This window comes from Erinaceus europaeus, chromosome 4 (assembly GCF_950295315.1).
Source record: "Erinaceus europaeus chromosome 4, mEriEur2.1, whole genome shotgun sequence".
NCBI lineage: Eukaryota > Metazoa > Chordata > Mammalia > Eulipotyphla > Erinaceidae > Erinaceus > Erinaceus europaeus.
The window spans coordinates 140,040,674-140,061,575 of record NC_080165.1 but is presented as its reverse complement, the minus strand read 5'-3'; the positions used below and the strand labels follow the sequence as shown (position 1 = coordinate 140,061,575).

Here is a 20,902-nt window from a genome sequence, read left to right as displayed (position 1 = left end):
TGTTTCTCCTTCTCTATCTCCCACTTCCTTCTTGATTTCAGGCTGTCTCTAGCCAATAAATAAAGATAATAAAAAATAATAATAAAAGAAAAACTATTATTTGTAATATTACTCTTTATTATTTTTACTTTTCTTTCTACTGCTTCCTCAAAATGCAAAAAGTGAATTTAGTTCAAACATGTGATGACAGGCAATAGACCTGAGTCCCTCCCTAGTATATAATCTGAAATTAAAAAGAGGGTAACAAATTCTTTCAACAGGTTATTTAGTGTCATACTTACGTTAGATCCATGTCTATTCAAACATAGCCATATAAATCGATATATATCTTATACACACAAATTATATATATATATATATATATATATTTGTGATATACAGACATACATATATATCTCCAAAGAAATCATTTTAACTTGAAAAAAAACATCTTGTCAAAGTTTCAAGAGCCCTGAGTCAATTTTTACAGAGAGAAAGACAGAGAGGTAAAGACACCACAGGAGGCGAGGCAGTGTTGTACCTAGTGGGACACACATGCTACCATGCTGCAAGGACCTGGGTTCAAGCTCCTGGTCCCCATCGGCACGGGGTAAGATTCACAAGTAGGGAAGCAGTGCTGCAGATTTCTCTTCTTTCTCTTCTCCTCTCCCTACCTCTCCCTTGCCTCTCAATTTCCTGCTATCCAAAAGTAAATAAACTATATGTAAAAAAGTAAAACAGCGGGAGAAAGAGAGAAAGAGAAAGACACTATAACTCCCTCCAGTGCTGTGGAGGCTAGGTTCAAATTTGGCTTGTAATTATGGCAAAGCAGCACACTCCTAGGTGACCAATCTCGCTGGACCACATCGTAACAAGTACTTCCTTCTATAATATCTTACTTCCCTATAGTTATGCTTTCTTTTCTACTTTACCACTCAAATGATTAGTTTTTAAAAATAAAAACCACGTCAAGAATATGTAGTTTATATGTACATCTACACACATACATTTAGAATATACACACCTTCAATGTCTAGTCGATTTAAGATGTCAGCAGCTACAGCATCCACTTCTAATTCACAAGTACTCTGTGGTTCAACACCTTCCAGTATTAAAGAACTGTATTGCAAAGATATAAAAAAACAAAGTCAGAGCAAATTAATGAGATACTTTCCTTACTTTCATAATTTTTCATGCTTATGGGGTAGCCAGAGAAACAAGTAACACTGACTCGCAATTATTCATGAAATAAATGCAAAACAAGAAAGCTGGCTACATGAACAACTCTACTGAGACTCATTTGCAGTCTATTCCACATATTTTCATTGATTATATTTTAAATATAAGGCACAGACGATATTTTATCATATGACTCACAATCAGAACAAAATGGAATAAAAAAGGACAAGAGGAATGCATCAAGAAACTATAAACAAACCCGGAGCCAGGTGGTGACACGCCTGGCTAAGCACTCACACTACAGTGCACAAGGTCTCAGGTTCAAATCCCTGGTCCCCACCTGCAGGGGGAATGCTTCACAAATGGTGAAGCAGGGCTGTATGTATTGCTCTGTCTCTTTCCTTTTCTGTTTCCCCTCGCCCTCTCAATTTCTCTCTGCTTCTATCCAATAACAATAATAATAATAATAAAAAACTATATACAAACACAATCACATGTCCAGAGGCATCTTTCTCATAGATGATATTTAAAAATGAGGATGGGGTAAGGAGTTCATAGCTAAGTAGAGCCTATGCCTTGCAACCAGTTAGGTCTGCAAATTTCTGTGGAAATCAAACATCCATAACTAAAAAAAAAAAAAAAAATCTTCACATTATTTTGATGGGCAGTCAACTATGAATATATATGGGCCCTGGGTCAGATTGATGGGGTGAACAGTTAGTTGTTTGTATATATTTTCTTCAAGTTTGGAAGCTATCCTCTGCTCTTATCCAGCTCTCTAGTCCTATTCTCAACTCTGACACCATCCTTGCAGATAATATTTTTAGTCCACCACCATGTTAGCTATTAATCTCCATCAAAAATTACCAGTCATGGGCCCTAGGAGCATACGTATAATAGACTTCCTAGCTTTTTTTTTCACCTAAAATCCCTATTCCCATATGCTCTATTCCTACTTTTTGACTCCTGTTTATAAAACATTTTGCCCTGCTTTATATCTTACCACCTTTTAGCTACCATGTTGCAGATGCTACTAAGATTTCAACATGAACTCACTGGGCAGATGATGTCACCAATGTATGAGAATCTCACCTCTCCTGAGCCCTACTCCACTAGGAAAACAAAGAAACAGGCTGGGGGTGTTGACCTGCCAACATCCATGTCTAGCAGAGGAGCAATTATAGAAGCCAGAACTCCCTCCTGCACCCCATGAAGAATTTCAGTCCATACTCTCAGAGGGGTAAATATTAGGGGAAGGTAACCAAAGGGCTCTGAACTCTAATTCCAACAGAACCCAAAGAGAGAGAGAGAGAGGAGAGAGAGAAGGAGAGAGAGAGAGAAAATTAGAGTTCAGAAACCTTTGGTTACCTTCCCTTTATACACTCAGAAATAGAAGGTGTGACTTAGAAAGGAAGAGAAGGCAGGACCATAGAGGGGGAAAAAAACGGGTAAATATATATAAATATAGATACAGAAATACTAGTCAACCCAAATCTGTGATCTTGGGAGAACTAATGTAGTTTATCACAGAAGGAATAGGAACACAGAAATCTAGTGGTGGGAAAGGTATGGAATTATACCCCCGTTGTCTTATAATTCTGTTAATCAATATTAAACCACTAATAAAAAAAACTTCTAAAAAAAAAACCCTATGGTTCCATGTAATAGTATATACTCACATTGAGATTTGCTTTTTTAATAAACTTAATACATAAAAAAAACTAATGAAAGGTTAAAACCATATTATGGTAACTACTGATTTCTGACTAAAATAAGATAAATGTACTTTATGCAAAGAAATACTCTTTTTATTTACAAAGCCGGCTCACCTTGGTATTTCATCTTCTTCCCACCTAAATAAAGAACTAGCAAGAGAGTTTCCTGGAAATCGATCCTTGCAAAGTCCAGTTGCATATAATGAATCACCTAGGGATAGAAAGAGGCTTTCATTTTCAGTGTGCATATATTAGCCATTTAGGTAAAATATACAGCTTATATGAATAGCTTCTACAATTGTATCCTAAAAATTCATATACACACAGGAATGCATCTGCATAGTTGAGAGTAATAGCTTCAAATTACAAGAGAAAAATTATACCTGCAATATACAGGTATAAAAGAAATGGCTATGATACGTCCAGACTAGACTAAAAGTATAATGTACTTTAATGTGTTACTATAATAGGCATACTTAAAATTTACTTTAAAAACAAAGAATTAAAAATGTTTATAGACTTTGTTCAAAATTCCTAAACTAGATTTTATGAACCGCGACTGAAATTTTAGTTGAAATTAGATTCTAAACAGAACTCAAGACAAACTTTAATAATATTTCTAGAGTGAAAAAAAAATCACAATGCACTCAAGAAATAATGGCAGTTAACAAAAAGCAGGAACCTAGGGTAAATAAAATCTGATCAGGAGCTGAAGAGGGTACTACTACACATGTTGGTTTAAGTTGTTGCAGTTTCAGAATCAGTCCTTAGGTCATTCTTTGAAAGTAAATTTTAGTCCCTTTTCGTTGATTCCCTTGTGGGTATTAAAATTTTCAGATAAAAGAAAGCTTGATAGAACACACTAAAAAAATACCAACATTAAACATGAATCCCAACATTAAAATCAATCTTTTTCAGATAAACTCAATACTTTAGTTTTATTTGGTTATTCTGATGACAAAGTAGTATAATTAGAATGAGGACAGATAATACCATTCTTGATATTTCAATAAAAGGCCAAAAGATATAGCTGATTCTATATAACTTCAGAAGTTTTTAATGACTTTGATTTATATGACTAGGGCACTTATAAATGATTTTCACAAGTCATAAATCTTAACTAAATATTATTTTCTAATAAAACTATGTGGGTAGAGGACCTATACAAGTTTAATGACCTTCAAGGTTACCTTTGTATCTAAAACAATCATATTTTACCTACACTTTATTATTTTAGCTTATTTCAATAGAGCATAGACATTTCCCAACTAAATATGCATACATGTAATTTACGTATTTCTTTACAGCTTGAGAAGCATTCCCCTTGCAGGTGGGGAGGTGGAGGCTTGAACCCAGATCCTTGCACAGGTCCTTCCTGTGATACTATGTGCACCACCGCCGACCCCCCGTTGATTCCCTTATTACTGCTGAGGCTTAAGGATCTAAATTGGGGGGTGAGAATGTTTTGAGGAAACCTATCGCAGGGAGACGAAAAATTATAGCTGTATATCAACAACTGTACCATGTAGATCATCAAGCTGCCAATAAAATGACAAAAAAAAAAACCAAACTGAACTGAATGAGTTCTTTACGTAGTCTAGATACAAGTGCTTTTACCAGTTATGCAGCTTTAAAATATTTTCTCCTTGGAATAGTGGAAAATATATACCTGAAAGCAGAAGTACACTAGAGTTTGCAATGAGTACCTCCCTAACACTTCCTCTCCACTATTCCAAGCTTTGGGTCCATGATTGGTCAACAATTTGTTTGGCTTCGTATGTTAACTCTCTTTTCAATCACCAGGTTCCAGATGCCACCAGGATGCTGGCCAGGCTTCCCTGGATTGAAGACCTCACCAATGTGTCCTGGAGCTCAGCTTCCCCAGACACACACCCTACTAGGGAAAGAGAGAGGCAGACTGGGAGTATGGACCGACCAGTCAACGCCCATGTTCAGCGGGGAAGCAATTACAGAAGCCAGACCTTCTACCTTCTGCAACCCACAATGACCCTGGGTCCATGCTCCCAGAGGGATGGAGAATGGGAAAGCTATCAGGGGAGAGGGTGGGATATGGAGATTGGGTGGTGGGAATTGTGTGGAGTTGTACCCCTCCAACCCTATGGTTTTGTTAATTAATCCTTTCTTAAATAAAAAAAAATTTTAAAAATGTAGAGTTAAAAAAAAAAATAATAAATAAATAAAATACTTTCTCCTGATCTGTGACTCTCTTTTTCAGTTTTAATAGTATTTATCATAGCAAAAGAGCTGGCAGTCAGCTGAGGTAAAGAACAAACACCTCATCACAGACCCCTGCAAGCGTCAACCCGGCTTTGACTTAGCACGTTATGATTGGGCCCTCCTCAATCGCTATCAAACAGGCCATGGCCGGTGTGCCGCTATGTTCCACCGCTGGGGAGCCAGAGATGACCCGAACTGCCCCTGCGGCTACAGACAGACTATGACCCACATAGTCAACGACTGCCACCTCTCCAGATTCAAAGGAGGTCTCGAAACTTTACATCAGGCTCAACCTGACGCTGTTGACTGGCTACGGAAGAAGGGCAAACGCTAGAAGAAGAAGAATAGCAAAAGTAAAATTCTGATAAAATATAACTTAATTTTTTCATGGTTTTTTTTTTTTTGGTATTACATCTAAAGTTTACTGTCAAACCCAAGATCAGAAAAAAGTTTGCCTGTTGATCTTTTAGTAGTCTGACAGTTTTACTTTTATTTTTTATATTTATTTATTTATTTATTTTTCCTCCAGGGTTATCGCTAGGGGTTGGTGCCTGCACTGAGAATCCATTGCTCCTGGCGGACACTTTTTTTTTTTTTTTTCAATTTTGTTGTAGTTGTTGTTGAACAGGAAAGAGAGAAATCAAGAGAGGAGGGGAAGACAGAAATGGGAAGATCTACAAATATGCTTCACTGCTTGTGAAGTGGCACTCCCCCCCCACACACACAGGTAAGGAACTGGGTACTTGACCTGAGATCCTTGCTCCAGTCCTTGCACTCCACATCATGTGCGCTTAACCTGGTGCACTTACCCTGGTGCACTACTTACTGCCCCACCCTGAGTTTTCCTTTGATGCTTGTAATCCATTTCAAGTTAATTTTACAAAGGGTCTAACAAGTATGGGAGGAGGCTCCAGGACATTGCAGCACTTGTTCTGGTATTATTTGTCAAAAAGTCTATTCTCTGAATTACCATTATAACCTTGTCAAGATAAACCTTACTAGATTTGATCTGAACAATTTCTGAGTTCTGTTCTGCTCCATTAGTCTGTGCCTGTCCTTTTGCCTAACTGGCCAAACCTACTTATTTATCGGTCACTAGGAATTACAACCAGCTCTCTGACAAGATGATTTGTGGTGATGTTGGAGAACTTTGACCACAGAAAAGAACAGCACAGCAGCCTGACTTCAAGCATCATATCTTGCATCTCCTCACCCTGCTTCAGCCTCATTCCCACAGTCAGTAGGTGGACATTAGTGTTTTTTGTCTATATATTTTTACTTTGATTGCGTACCCCAAAGTACAATTTTTTTAATGCCTCCAGGGTTATTGCTGGGGCTCGGTACCCACACTATGAACCCACTGCTCCTGGAGGCTATTTTTTCCCATTTTGTTGCTCATATTGTTGTTATTATTATTGTTATCATAGTTGTTAGGACAGAATTAAAGTCGAGAAAGGAGGGGAAGACAGAGAGGGGAGAGAAAGATAGATACCTGCAGACCTGCTTCACCACTCGTGAAGCGACTCCCCTGCAGGTGGAAGCCAAGGGTGCGAACCAGGATCCTTACACCCATCCTTGCACTTCAAGTGTGCTTTACCCACTGCACTACCACCAGGCTCCCTCCCAAAGTACAATTTATGGCCTCTTTTTTTTTTCATTATTACAGTACAACATATAATACTAAATAAAAAGTCTTGAAATTGAAAAAAGTATCTTTGAGAACTGTGAAGCTTTAAACCATTACTCTAAAAAAAAGCTCTAGACTGCAAAAATGGAGTTATTTCCTGAAAATAAAATAAGTAACTATCACAAAGAGAGAGGTAAATAATCCTGGCAGGGAAGAAAGCTAGGCAGTGATATGTTCACATGTATCCATAAACTTATTCAAAATATATACCTGAAATATATATCTGAAAGCAAAAATGCACAACAGGCTGTATGTAGTGAGTCAGTATCAAGTTCACAATGAAATAGCGTCCACTTAGATACCCTCCTCACCTACTTCCTATTACAGTTTTCACTCACTCCAAAGCTAACCTTATCAAAGCAAGGACTGCAAAAGCTGAATAAGGGGGAGTTGGGCGGTAGCACAGCGGGTTAAGCACATGTGGCGTGAAGCACAAGGACCAGCAGAAGGATCCCAGTTCAAGCCCCTGGCTCCCCATCTGCAGGGAGCAAGTGGTGAAGCACGCCTGCAGGTGTCTATCTTTCTCTCCTTGTCTTCCCCTCCTCTCTCCATTTCTCTGTCCTATCCAACAACAACAACATCAATAACAACAACAATAAAACAACAAGGGAAACAAAAGGGAATAAATAAAATAAATATTTTAAAAAGCTGAATAAGGGCAAGAGACTGGCATACTTTAATGATGACTCTTTAGTCACTATCAGGCCACCCCATCAGCTGGGGCCCTAATCAGGGAGTCCTGAGATTCCCAAACAGACTTGATGGGCCCAGAACTTGAATCCCTCTCTCCATTGTTACTGGTCATTTCTATCAGGAACAACAAAATAGGCCCCTTTTCTATGGGGCCCCCATAGAACCGTGCCCTCGACTTGGATCAACAATGGTAGAGAATGTTCCATCCTCCGAAGGGAGGATGGACAACATACTCTATGCTACACCTGAGGAAGATGGGTCGATACTGGGGCAGCTTGGAATGTTCCTACTCACGACCACAGAATGTGAGCTCAGATCTACAGGGATGCAGAGGTCACACAGGCTCCTAAGCTAATTATGTGTCCCAGATCACATCAAATTGATGGGATTTACAGTCAACAATATTTATACACCTTTCCTGTATTAGGGAGCTACTCTCTTCCTTGATCCAGCTTTCTGGTTCTTTTCCCAGCCATGACATCATCTTTCCAGACAATAACTTGGATCCACCTGCATATCAGATTCCAGGCTCAGGAAAAAAACAACAACACTAATATAACAACAGGCCTTTTGAAATATAACTAAAATATGTCTACCAGCTATCTAAAAAATGGAGGACCTCCCCCCCAACACTTCATCTGTACTATTCCAGCCTTTAGGTCTACGATTGTTCAACAATTTGGTTCCAGATGCTAGCAGGATGTGACCAGACTTCCCTGGACAGACAACCCCACCAATGTGCCTCTCGGAGCTCCACTTCCCCAGAACCCTTCCCTACTAGAGAAAGAGAGAGACAGGCTGGGAGTATGGATCGACCTGTCAATGTCCATGTTCAGCGGAGAAGCAATTACAGAAGCCAGACCTTCCACTTTCTGCACAATGACCTTGGGTCCACACTCCCGGAAGGTTAAAGAACTCAGAAAGCTGTCAGGGGAGGAGATGGGATACGGAGATCTGGTGGTGGGAATTGTGCGAAGTTTTACCCCTCTTATCCTATGGTTTTGTCAATGTTTCCTTTTTATAAATAAAAAATTAAAAAAAAAAGAAAGCTAGGCAGTGGAAAATTACAATTTCTCTTGCTTCTATTTATTATTATCTTTCCCCTCCTCCTCCTTTACTTTTAGGCTCTTTCACTAAGGAAGAAAACGGAGATGCCGGGCAGTTGTCTACTACAACATCTGTCCCATGATTTCTCTTTTTAAACTTTTACTAGTGATTTACAAAATGATGACCCAACAGATGTATGATTCTGCATTCTTCCCACCGCCAGAGTTCTGTATCCCCATTCCCTCCAGATGATTTCTCTCTTAAGGGACCAAAGAATTAGGCTGACTAAATACCTTATTTGGATAATATGCTGCCTTGTCATGTGCACAACCCGGCAAAATTTTAGCTTGTCCCCCACTGCATTGAAGTTTCAGTGCTGTGGTCTCTTACCACTCTCTCTTAGCCTCTATTTAAAAACAAATAAATAAATGGAACCTAGGGACTAAGGAAGTACTGATTCACAAAACTGGGTCTACTACAATTTTTTAATACTCTAAGCTATAGAAAAGATGAGAAAAACTGGCACTTAGTAAACTGTACATTATAATATAAACCAGAATATATTATTACCTAGTAGAAGTGGTTATGGGCAAATGAATTATTCTGGTCTGTTTAAAACATGCTGGCTTCTATGCTTCAATCTGTGTTTATTTAAAAATGTAACAGCTGGGGGTCGGGCGGTGGCGCAGTGGGTTAAGCGCATGTGGCGCAAAGCGCAGGGACCGGCGTAAGGATCCCGGTTCGAGCCCCTGACTCCCCACCTGCAGGGGAGTCGCTTCACAGGCGGTGAAGCAGGTCTGCAGGTGTTTATCTTTCTCTTCCCTTCTCTGTCTTCCCCTCCTCTCTCCATTTCTCTCTGTCCTATCCAACAAGGAATTGCGTCAACAAGGGCAATAATAATAACCACAAAGAAGCTACAACAAGGGCAACAAAAGGGGGAAAAAAATGGCCTCCAGGAGCGGTGGATTCATGGTGCAGGCACCGAGCCCAGCAATAACCCTGGAGGAGGGGAAAAAAAAAATGTAACAGCTGCTACCACAAAAGATTCTCTTATTTAAAAAAGTATTACTTTATCTTACTAAGTTGCTCAATACAGATATTACTAGCATATGGAAAGACAACTATCAATGAATATAACTGTACACTATAGCACTGAAAACAATATACAGATTTTCAAACTGCATTTAACAATTCCAGTATCTGAATTCTTTATAGGTCTGGTGTGTATGTATTTGATGCACAGTATTTGCCAGGTTTCACTCATAAAGGCAGTTTTCCCACGTGAACAGTTTATTTTAAATTGAGAGCTGAAGGCAGATCTATTACCAGGTCAGTATCTCCTCAGACCAAGTTCTAAATTTGATAATTCCTTTTAGGCACTGGGGACTCATTGTGCTGAAATGTCTTTAAAAAAAAATCCCATTCTGTACTCACCTTAAGGGCATATCCTTTTGATATCCTTCCTACTTATAATGTGGAGTGTTCACACCTGCCCAGCAAAGCCTGGTGGTTTTATTTATGATTCTCTCACCTAGTAGGGCGGATTCACTGCAGGATCTAAATTTTCTAGAATTCACAAAGCCCTTAAGGTAAAGGTTACTCTCAGTACTCTGTTCCTTCTTGGCTAGTTGTTCTAAAATTTCTTCTTTTGCAGAGCCAGGGCTTTGCACATGCAACAGATCCACTATTCCCAAGACAGCTTTCTCATCCAGACAGGCAGATCAAGACAGAGAGAACACCACAGTAAGGGGACTTCTCCTGCTGCCCCGGCACTCCCAAGTGGCACCAGGGCATGGCAAGGCAAGGCAAGGAAAGGCATGCATCCTACCTAATGAGATATCTCTCCGGCCCCTTCATTTCCTTTGAAAATATTAAAAATATTTACCAGTGTTTCAAAGAACTTTATTACATACATTACAAAACGGGAATTCTTTCTACTCACTAAATAAAAAAAAATGCAAACAATAAGTATAACACTGCTTACAAGCAGTTGTGCTAAGTATTGGTATTAAAAAGTATAAATTTGGGAGGGGCTGGATGGTGGTGCACTCAGTAAGGCACATGCATTGCTATGGACGAAGACCAGGGTTCAAGCCCACTTCCCTATCTGTAGAACACTTCACAGGCAGTGGGGCAGTGCTGCAGGTACCTCTCTTCTCTGTCTCTATCAAAAACAGAAAGGGAAAAAAAAGTTGGTTGGTTTTTTTGTTGTTGTTTTTCCTATTGCTCCTTTAGTATTCTTGTAATCTTTTTGGAACACTTAACATTTTAAAGAAATTAGTATTATTTTATTGCCCCCATAGTTATCACTAGAGCTTGGTGCCAGCACCGAATCCACTGCTCCTAGCGGTCATTTCCCCCCTTTTCTTTCTTAAAAAAATTTCTTTATTGGGAGATGAATAGTTTACAGTCAGCAGTAAAATACAATCATTCGTACATGCATAATCTTTCCCAGTTTTCCACATAACAGTTCCAACCCCCACTAGGTCCTCCTCTGCCATCATGTCCCAGGACCTGAACTCCACCACCCCCACCCCAGAGTCTTTTACTCTGGTGCAATACACCAACTCCAGTCCAAGTTCTGCTGAGTGTTTTCCCTTCGGATCTTGTTTTTCAACTTCTGTCTGAGTGAGATCATCCCATAGTCACACTTTTGTTTCTGACTTATTTCATTTAACATGACTCAAGCCTCCAAGATAGGGTGATGACAGTGAATTCATTATTTTCCCCCCTTTTGTTGCCTTTGTTGTTTTTGATGTCGTTGTTGGATAGGACAGAGAGAAATGGAGAGAGGAGGGGAGGACAAAGAGAGGGAGAAAAAGACAGATACCTGCAGACCTGCTTCACTGCACGTGAAGCAACTGACTCTCCTATAGGTAGGGAGCCAGGGGTACAAACTGGGATCCTTGTGCTACTCCTTGCACTTGGCACCATGTGAGCTTAATCCACTGCACTACTACCCGACCCTCGTGAATTCATTATTTTTAATAGATGAGTAGTATTCCATTGTGTACATAGATCACAACTTGCTCAGCCACTCATCTGTTGTTGGACACCTGGGTTGCTTCCAAGTTTTGCTATTTATAAATTGTGCTGCTATGAACATAGGTGTACACAGATCTTTTCTGATGGGTATGTTTGGCTCTTTTGGATATATTCCCTAGGAGAAGAACTGCAGGGTCATAGGGTAGGTCCACTTCTTGTCTGAGAGTCCGAGTAGAACTTTTTCATTGCAGAAGGTAGTAAGCAAGTCAGAAATATGAGGAATATGGGATGATCTCACTTTTTTTTTTTTTTTAACCAGAGCACTGCTCAGCTCAGGCATGAGAGCCTCTTTGCATAACCATTATGCTACCTACCCCCTACCTTTCTTTCTATATTTATTGATAGAACAGTAGAAAACTGATAGGAGTGGGGGAGACCCAGAGGGAGAGAAAGCGAGATACCTGCAGACTTGCTTCACTACTTAAGAAGCAGGTGGGGATGAAGGTTTGAACCAAGGCCCTTTCACATGGTAATATGTGTGCTTAACCTGTGTGCCACTGCCTGGCCCCCTTTTAAGGAATTTTTATTAATATATTGTTTTTAGTAGGAGAATTGATCAACAAAACGAATAAACAAACTGGGGAATAAAGAAATCTTCCTGGTAATTTCATGGCACATTCTCAGTGAGATAGAAGAAATGAAAAATGTTAAACTAATAATGAATCTTTGTTACACTAAGAAACAAACACAATATGCTACATACTGTCTCAGCAAGTCTGGCAGGGATGGCAAGACAGCTCACCTGGGCCATGTATGCATACCTGCTCTGTCATAAAAGTAATCCTGGTTAAAGCCTGAACCCCCTCCCCACCACATTTGATGAAAGCTTCAGCATGTCTTTCTCTATGCCTCTTTCTATCTGAAAAAGTCAGCCTGTAGTGTGAAGCCCCAGTGGCAATGATGATAACGACGACAGCTGGAAGAAAGTGGGGGAGGAACACAGACAGAACCAACAGTACCGCCAGAGGCAAAACACTGGCTTCATTCTGCTTTAAGTAAAAAGAGGAAGAAGCCAAATCGGAATGAGTTCCAGGCAAAAGATGCCTGAGCCACCAATTCTTCTGATAGGTATATGCCCAAGAAAACAAACTAGTACATGCATTTGTAAATGAATGTTCGCATAAAGGCATTACTCACAATAGTTACAAGTTGGAAGGAGCTAAACTGCCTATTAATTTATAAAATTAATGTTCATGAAAATAAATAAAATTTTATTAATTTCAGCAACGTCCATATCATAGAACATTATTTGGCCACAAAGAGAATGAAATACAGATACTTGCTTAGAGATCAGTGAATCCTGAAAATATTAGTCCATGTGAAACATAACATGACTCCATTTGTGTGAGTTGTGAATGGCCAAATAGAGAGAGATTAAACAGACTGGTGACTGCTTGAGAGTGAGGGGCATGCAAGGTTTAGGAGTAAATGCTAAAGACTATGACATTTCCTTGAGAGGTATTTGGATTGTGTCAAAATTTCATTGTGGTAATCGCTGTGCAATCTGTGAATATACTGAAAACAAATTGTCTATTTTTTTTTCTTTGCTGCTCACTTTGGCTTTGTGCTTGCATGATTCCACCATTCTGAGATCTCTCTCTCTCTCTCTCTCAGACACACCACTTACCATGTGCAAGTCTTCCCCACTGGATGGTGCTTCTAGCAGTCAAGAATTCAAACCAACCCACCCTGGTTGAGTTAATTCTACCAGATGACCACCTTCCAGCCTCCAAATTATCTATTTTTAAATGAGTGAAATGCATGGTATGTTGGTTATATGTTAATAAAACTGTCACCAAATTTTTTTCTTCTGAGATTATTTTCCTGTTAATACTACTTTGCATCTGTCTTTTGTTCCTTAGTCATTCAGCACTGACTGTCTAGTGTATACTATTCTATACATCATCATTTACATGTCGCTTAATTTAAAGCTTCAGTTTGAACTTGGGAAGTTAACCTTACTTTTCCTTCTTGCTTTTCGGAACTTGACAGCAGCCAGATTGATTAAATTCATTCCATATAGATTGTAGTCAATGAAGAGCTGTAGGAGGTAGGGAATATGCGCTTCATGAGGCTGATAAAATTTATTCATTATGGCTCCGCTTTGCAAAAGTTCACATATCCTAAATTAGGAAGAGAAAAAAAGCTGTATCAACATCATGCTGTCGAAAATATTAAGTGAAACACTGCGCTAATATAGAGAGAAAGAAGCAAAAGTTAGCACACAAAATTTTATTTCAATTTTTCTGAAAACTTGTATTTTGGTTGAAATTAAGTTTAGATAAAGTTTTTATTTTAATTTTATTTACTTTTATTAGTATTTATTTATTCCCTTTTGTTGCCTTGTTTTATTATTGTAGTTATTATTATGGTTGTTATTGATGTTGTTGTTGGATAGGACAGAGAGAAATGGAGAGAGGAGGGGAAGACAGAGAAGGGGAGAGAAAGATAGATACCTGCAGACCTGCTTCACTGCTTGTGAAGTGACTCCCTCTCAAGTGGGGTTCTAGAGGCTCAAACAGGGATCCTTGTGCTGATCCTTGCACTTTGTGCCATATAGGCTTAACCCGCTGTGCTATTGTCCGACTTCCTTACTTATTTTTTAGATAGAGGCAGAGAAGGTAGAGAAAGTGAGAGACCACAACACGAAGGTTTCCTTCAGCCTGGTGAGGGCTGGCCTCAAACCTGGGCTGCACACATGCAAAGCAGCACACTATCCCAGTGAGCTATTTAACCAGAGTAAATCAAGTACTTAAAGCAAGGCCCATTCCTTGGAAGAAAACGATCAAAATTTCATTTATGAATAATATTTTGACTTCTAGAACCAATTTAATACTAACATACTGAAAAAGCCAAAATGTCAAAAGTGTTTCTGAGCTGCTTCTTTCAAAAATTCAGATAAAAATTTGAAAAGATTCTCTGACCCATCTTGGACAGAGCTAGAAGGAATTATGTTAAGTGAACTAAGTCAGAAAGATAAAGATGAGTATGGGATGATCCCACTCATCAACAGAAGTTGACTAAGAAGATCTGAAAGGGAAACTAAAAGCAGGACCTGATCAAATTGTAAGTAGGGCGCCAAAGTAAAAACCCAGTGGTGAGGGGTAGACATGCAGCTTCCTGGGCCAGTGGGGGGTGGGAGTGGGCAGGAGGGATGGGTCACAGTCCTTTGGTGGTGGGAATGGTGTTTGTGTAACACTCCTAGCAAAATGTAGACATATAAATCAGTAGTTAATTAATATGAGAGGGGGAAAATCAATTGTATGTCTCAAAGTTTCTCAAAACACAAACTGAATCTTTTAAATATATAGGCTGTGTATTTGATATGCGGACTCTCTCAAAAGCCTAGACCAAGTAGATTAGAAGCATCCAATAGCACAGCTATATACAAGATACTGGATACTGTACAGCAAACCATAACAAAAGGACTTTTCAAAGTTAACCCAATTAACAAATAATGTGATGATAACATTAACTATCGATTGTCTTTTTGAACCCTAAGACAGCAGGAACCTCACATCTCCACTATAGAGCCCCTACTTCCCCCAGTCCTGGAACCCTTGGATAGGGCCCACTTTCCCGTATGCATCTCCCAATCCAAACCAAATAATATTGCATCCGCCGATCACAACCTAACCTAACCAACACAACGATTGCCACCTCAACATGCTTCACCTCAGACTGTGTCCAGAGACTTCACGTGTGGAATGACAACCCTTCAGCTTCATTACTCGGGTGAGACCTTTCCTTTTATAGTACACTCTAATTTCATCTCAGGTGGTTCACTTTCTAACAAAGTCCCAAAACCTAGATATACACCAGTTTCTGTGAGAGAGAGCTTATGTGCACACGTATCCATAAACTACTGTAAAATATATACCTGAAAGCAGAAGTACACTAGAGTTTGCAATGAGTACCTCCCTAACACTTCCTCTCCACTATTCCAAGCTTGGGATCCATGATTGCTCAACAAATTGTTTGGCTTCGTATGTTAACTCTCTTTTCAATCACCAGGTTCCAGATGCCACCAGGATGCTGGCCAGGCTTCCCTGGATTGAAGACCCCACCAATGTATCCTGGAGCTCAGCTTCCCCAGAGACACACCTTACTAGGGAAAGAGAGAGGCAGGCTGGGAGTATGGACCGACCAGTCAACGCCCATGTTCAGCGGGGAAGCAATTACAGAAGCCAGACCTTCTACCTTCTGCAACCCTCAACGACCCTGGGTCCATGCTCCCAGAGGGATAGAGAATGGGAAATCTATCATGGGAGGGGGTGGGTTATGGAGACTGGGTGGTGGGAATTGTGTGGAGTTGTACCCCTCCTACCTTATGTTTTTGTTCATGAATCCTTTCTTAAATAAAAAATTTTAAAAAAATTTGAAAAGATAATGCAAAAACTTTATTTATGCAGGGAAGGGTAAACTAACACCACTCAGTTGCTTTGTTTTCAATATTTTTCATGATGATCAGACAATATGCAAGTATAAATAGTATAAGGGATATAAAAGAAATATATGAGGCTTATTTGGGAACTGAAAGCATTTTGAGTGACAGAGGATGTGGTCAGAGGAAGGGTGAGAAAGATAACGAGAAGTCAGATTGTATAGAGTGTATCAAGAAATTTGCAGCAGTGATGAAATTTCTCTGAGAACAGTATGCAGAGAATACACAAGATGAACGAGCGGTAGGGGCTGAGAAAGTTACTGTAGGAAACTAAGGAAAACTAAGTGATGGTGCTTTTAATGTCTCATGCGGAGACATGAGTGTGATGACTAAGCCTTGATGCCTAAGTAATGCAGAGAGATGTCGACTAGGACTTAAGGGTGATGCTAAAGCTTCATTTTCCCCCTTTTCTTTATTGGGGGGGTTAATGGTTTATAGTTAACAGTAAAATACAGTAGTTTGCACATGTGTGACATTTCTCAGTTTTCCACATACAATTCAACCCCCACTAGGGTCTTCCTCTGCCATCTTGCTCTAGGACCTGATACTAAATCTTTAGTGTAGTGCTGGGGCCTCATGCATACATAATACCCCAACTGAATGGCCTTCCTGAGGACAATTTTATCACTTTTTTACATGAAAAATGAAGGGAGGGATAAAGAGAATTGATGGAAGAGGAAGAAGTTGGGAAGATAGCAGAAGGGGGGATGGAGAGGCAAGGAAGAAAAGTGAGAGGTTTTGGGAGAAGGAGAGAGGAGGAGGGAGTCAGAAAATGAGAGAGAGAGTGAGAAAATGAGAGAGAGAGAGAGAGAGAGAGAGAGAGAGAGAGAGAAGTATGACTCCACAGGATCAACCCAGCATCCATGGAGCTCCCCAGTACTACTTATGGTATTTCTATGTGGTACTGAGGCTTGAACTCATGGCTCCTGTGAGGTAAGGCACATGCTCTACTGGATAAGCTTTCTCCCAGCTCCTAAATTTCTTGAATATGCAGCTGACTGATAATGCTGCATTTACCGAAACCAGAAGACTAGAAGGAAACAAGTTTGTCTGTTTGAGAGAGGAGAGGGACTAAAAATAAACTTCAAGAATCATGTAAAGTGTTAAGTGAGATAAGTCAAAATGAGAACGACAAACACCAGATAATCTTATTTACAGGTGGAATTTAAGAAACAAGGGCAGAAATGGAAAGCATGACTTGGACTAGTGTGGAGTGTTACACAAAAACAAAGGACTCTGGGGAAGAAGGGAAGTGTGGGAGTTGAGAGGGTACTTGATGGTGGCAACTTATTTTGCTCGCCTGACTTGTAGAAATTAACAATTTGGTCACTAGAACAATGTGTACTGAGATCAACCTTATTTCCAGATGAGGAAATTAAGGCCCAGGGATTAAATAACCTGCTTAACGTCATTCATGGCTAGGGACAGGGTTCAAGGATCTGGTCTCTACCTATGAGGGGAAGCTCCCGGACTGGCAAAGCAGTGCTTTGAAAAGGATCAGGATCCTCGTCTCTCTCCCTCTCTAACACTCCCACCCCTTGCTTTTCACAATTTCTTTCAGTCTCTGAAAAGAAATTGGTGGATTTATAGTACAGATACTGAGCCCCAGTGATAACACTGGTGACAGTAAAAGTCGTTCTGGGTTAGTAAGTAGCAAACCCAAATTCTGAAGGGGAAAAAAAAAAGTAACCTGGTTTCAGAATCAACTTTTGGCCACAGTATTACGCATTAGTTACATACCACAAATGACTCATGGGAACAAGAAAAATGAAATCTTTCATGAAACCCTGTTCTTTTCTTTCTGAAACACTTCATAATCAGTCTTACCTGTACCGTTGCCCCTCGCGCACTGGCTTGCTTCCTTGTGAGTCTGTAAGCTTTCTGACTGCAGGAACTACGCAAGTTCTTTTTACAATCTTAGAAGCTCTCTTACTGTGTGTTCATTCTTCGAAATTTCTTCATTGAACACACGGTCTTAGCAGGGCACTAAGATTATACAAGGAGTCATCTCTTCTACTTTTACAAATTCTCTAGATGTGAGGCAAAAAGTAGCAAGGAGGGGTCTAAACCAGTCTTTTCTCCCATAAAAGATTACTCCTAGAGCGAAAGACATGCTCACAGAGCATTTATAGTCTCTTTCTTTACTAATGTTGTAAACTATAGATCTTTTTAGTTTTTTATTATTAAAATATTTAAGTGATAGCTATATTTTGGTATAGCTATCTTTATTTTTGGTATAGCTATATATATTTATTTATTTGATAGCTATATTTATCTTTGTACCTTTTCACCATTGCAGGATTGTAAAGATAGATCTTCATAAAATGTCTTTCCTTCTCATGATATCCATAAAAAGGCCTGAAAAGAAGAAAAATATTTCAAATTACTTTTATCACTCAAATATGAAATCATAAAATCTGTTGCTGTTATTAGACTGAGGTGGCCCAAGTCAAACATGTATGTGTATATACACTCCTCCTCCCCCCCTTTTTGTTTCCCCACCCAGAGCACTGCACAGCTCTGGCTTATGGCAGTGCAAGGGACTGAACTTGACACTTGGGAGGCTCAGCCATGAGAGTCTCTTTATATAACCATTATGCTATCTCCTCTGTCAAACAACCTTGTTTATATTTATTATTACCAAAAAAAACCAAAACCTTTCAATTAAACTCACCACAGGTTTAATTGAAACATACAAAATACTGAAATCTAATTATTGTATTCTAAATATTTAAAAATATCACTTAAAGGGAGTCAGGCTGTAGCGTAGCGGGTTAAGCGCAGGTGGCGCAAAGCACAAGGACCGGCATAAGGATCCCGGTTCGAACCCCGGCTCCCTACCTGCAGGGGAGTCGCTTCACAGGCGGTGAAGCAGGTCTGCAGGTGTCTGTCTTTCTCTCCCCCCCTCTCTGTCTTCCCCTCCTCTCTCCATTTCTCTCTGTCCTATCCAACAACGACGACAACAACAATAATAACTACAACAATAAAACAACAAAGGCAACAAAAGGGAATAAAATAAATAAAATAAAATATTTAAAAATATATATATCACTTAAAGAAAACTAGGAATTTATTTTACTTAATATAATTCCTTAAGCTAAAAAGTGAAGGAAGGGTGAAAACTGGATGATTTCACTCTTACATGAAACTTAAACAAGGACAGAAAGGGAGCACACCAGTAAAACGTGGGCTGAATTTGGTATATTCGCCAAAGCAAAGGACTCTTGGGACACAGAGAGAGGCAAGAGGTGGGGTGGGGGAACTTGAAGGTCTTGGTGTATGACGCTGTTGGGAGTGAGAGTGTTTTATAGACACCTATCATAGGGGGATGAGTAACTGTACCCTTATGTCAACACTGTACTGCAATCTATTAACCCCCAATGATGTTTAAAAAGGAACAAATAAATCTGGAAGTAAAGAATCAGTAAGCTATCTACATTTTAATTTCAGTCATGTATGAGAAAAGCATAGATTTGTCCACTATCTTTTCCTATTCTTGTTAAAAAAAAAAAACAAACTAGCTTTATATCAACAAAATCCTTTAACAAAATACATATATCACAGTGTTTATTTATATTTTTATTAATAATCTGCACATTCTAGGCAATTAATATTTCATATATACATAAACACACCCCACTTTATTTGGTAGGAATACAGTGCAAATCCCACCATGGATATGTGCAAACATGCAAAAGTACCAAATCCTCTGTTTTACTGTGTTTTGTTTTTTTTCCCCTATACATATATACCTGTTGTAAAATCTAATTCAAATTAAGTAGAGTAAGAAGTTAACGACCATGGCTAATGATAAGATAGACAATTCTAACAATAGACTATAATAAAGGCTATTTGAATGTGAACTCTCAGAAAGGTTCTCCTGTATGAAGTCATTCTGGGCCATGGGTGGCAATAAGTAATAAGCCTCAAAAAGCAAAACCACATCTGTGAGGGGGACACATCCTCACTTACTGTTATCCCATAGTTTCTTGGAAATGGTGACTTAAAGCTAAAGGCGTAAAGCGACAAGCAGGCCCTCAAATAAGCTCAATGTTGACGACATGCCTTTTCCTCGGCAAATATCATAGCAAAATGATGTCAAATGAAATGTTCTGTGAGAATCTAATGTTTATGTAAATGTCTGAAGAGATAGGTACAGAATATACATTTCAGCAGCTGAAGTGAGTTAAAGTCTTGTAAACACAGCCAAACCAAATGGAACCTGAGAGAACTGTGGAGACAGAAAACAGGATGGACTAACTTAAGAGCCCTAATAATATGGAAGATGGTCTGTTGTCAGGGTATCAGGAGAAAGAAACAAAAGGAAATTTATGTAGTAATGAGAGAAATAAATTCTCTATGCAAGATGAAATAAGCTGGGTTATCTCATGCTTCTTCATTTCAAGAGGACCTAAACCCTGTGTGGTATGCAGCTCTGGAACGCACACTACCAGTTCCACAGGTGATGTAATCAGAAACAGTGTTCGGAGAGGATGACACTGAACACAAAACAAGTCTTGTCTCTGCCAGTAGTTGGTTCGTAAATAAGTGGCTGGTTATATTTTAGGTGCATAGTCAACTCATTCTTCCTTTGACAAAGCTTCCCTCTTGTGACAAGCACTAGGCGTAACTATGTGTGGCATCAAATACAGGGTAATTTGGCAGCAGAGTCATTCTTCTGAATACTTAATTTATTTTTTATTTTTATTATCTTCATTTATTGGATAGAGAAAGCCAGCAATCAAGAGGGATGGGGCTATAGAGAGGGAGAGAGACAGACAGACACCTGCAGCCCTGCTTCACCCATTGCAAAGCTTTCCCCTGCAAGTGGGGACGGGGGCTCAAATCCGGGTCCTTGCATACGGTAATGTGTGC

General features: G+C 39.5%; 1 protein-coding gene across 2 annotated transcripts in view; it reads right to left on the bottom strand.

Annotated features, from left to right (window-relative positions):
• Window positions 1–20,902, bottom strand: part of REV3L (REV3 like, DNA directed polymerase zeta catalytic subunit) — a 154,230-nt gene that overhangs the window by 80,822 nt on the left and 52,506 nt on the right. For both annotated transcript variants that reach the window (XM_007528140.3, XM_060190601.1), the window contains exons 3-6: window positions 18,311–18,385; window positions 13,546–13,706; window positions 2,988–3,084; window positions 1,004–1,098 (exon numbers count right to left, since the gene is read on the bottom strand). In XM_007528140.3, coding sequence (XP_007528202.2) covers window positions 1,004–1,098; window positions 2,988–3,084; window positions 13,546–13,706; window positions 18,311–18,385 — 428 coding nt within the window. The remainder of the gene's footprint in view (window positions 1–1,003; window positions 1,099–2,987; window positions 3,085–13,545; window positions 13,707–18,310; window positions 18,386–20,902) is intronic.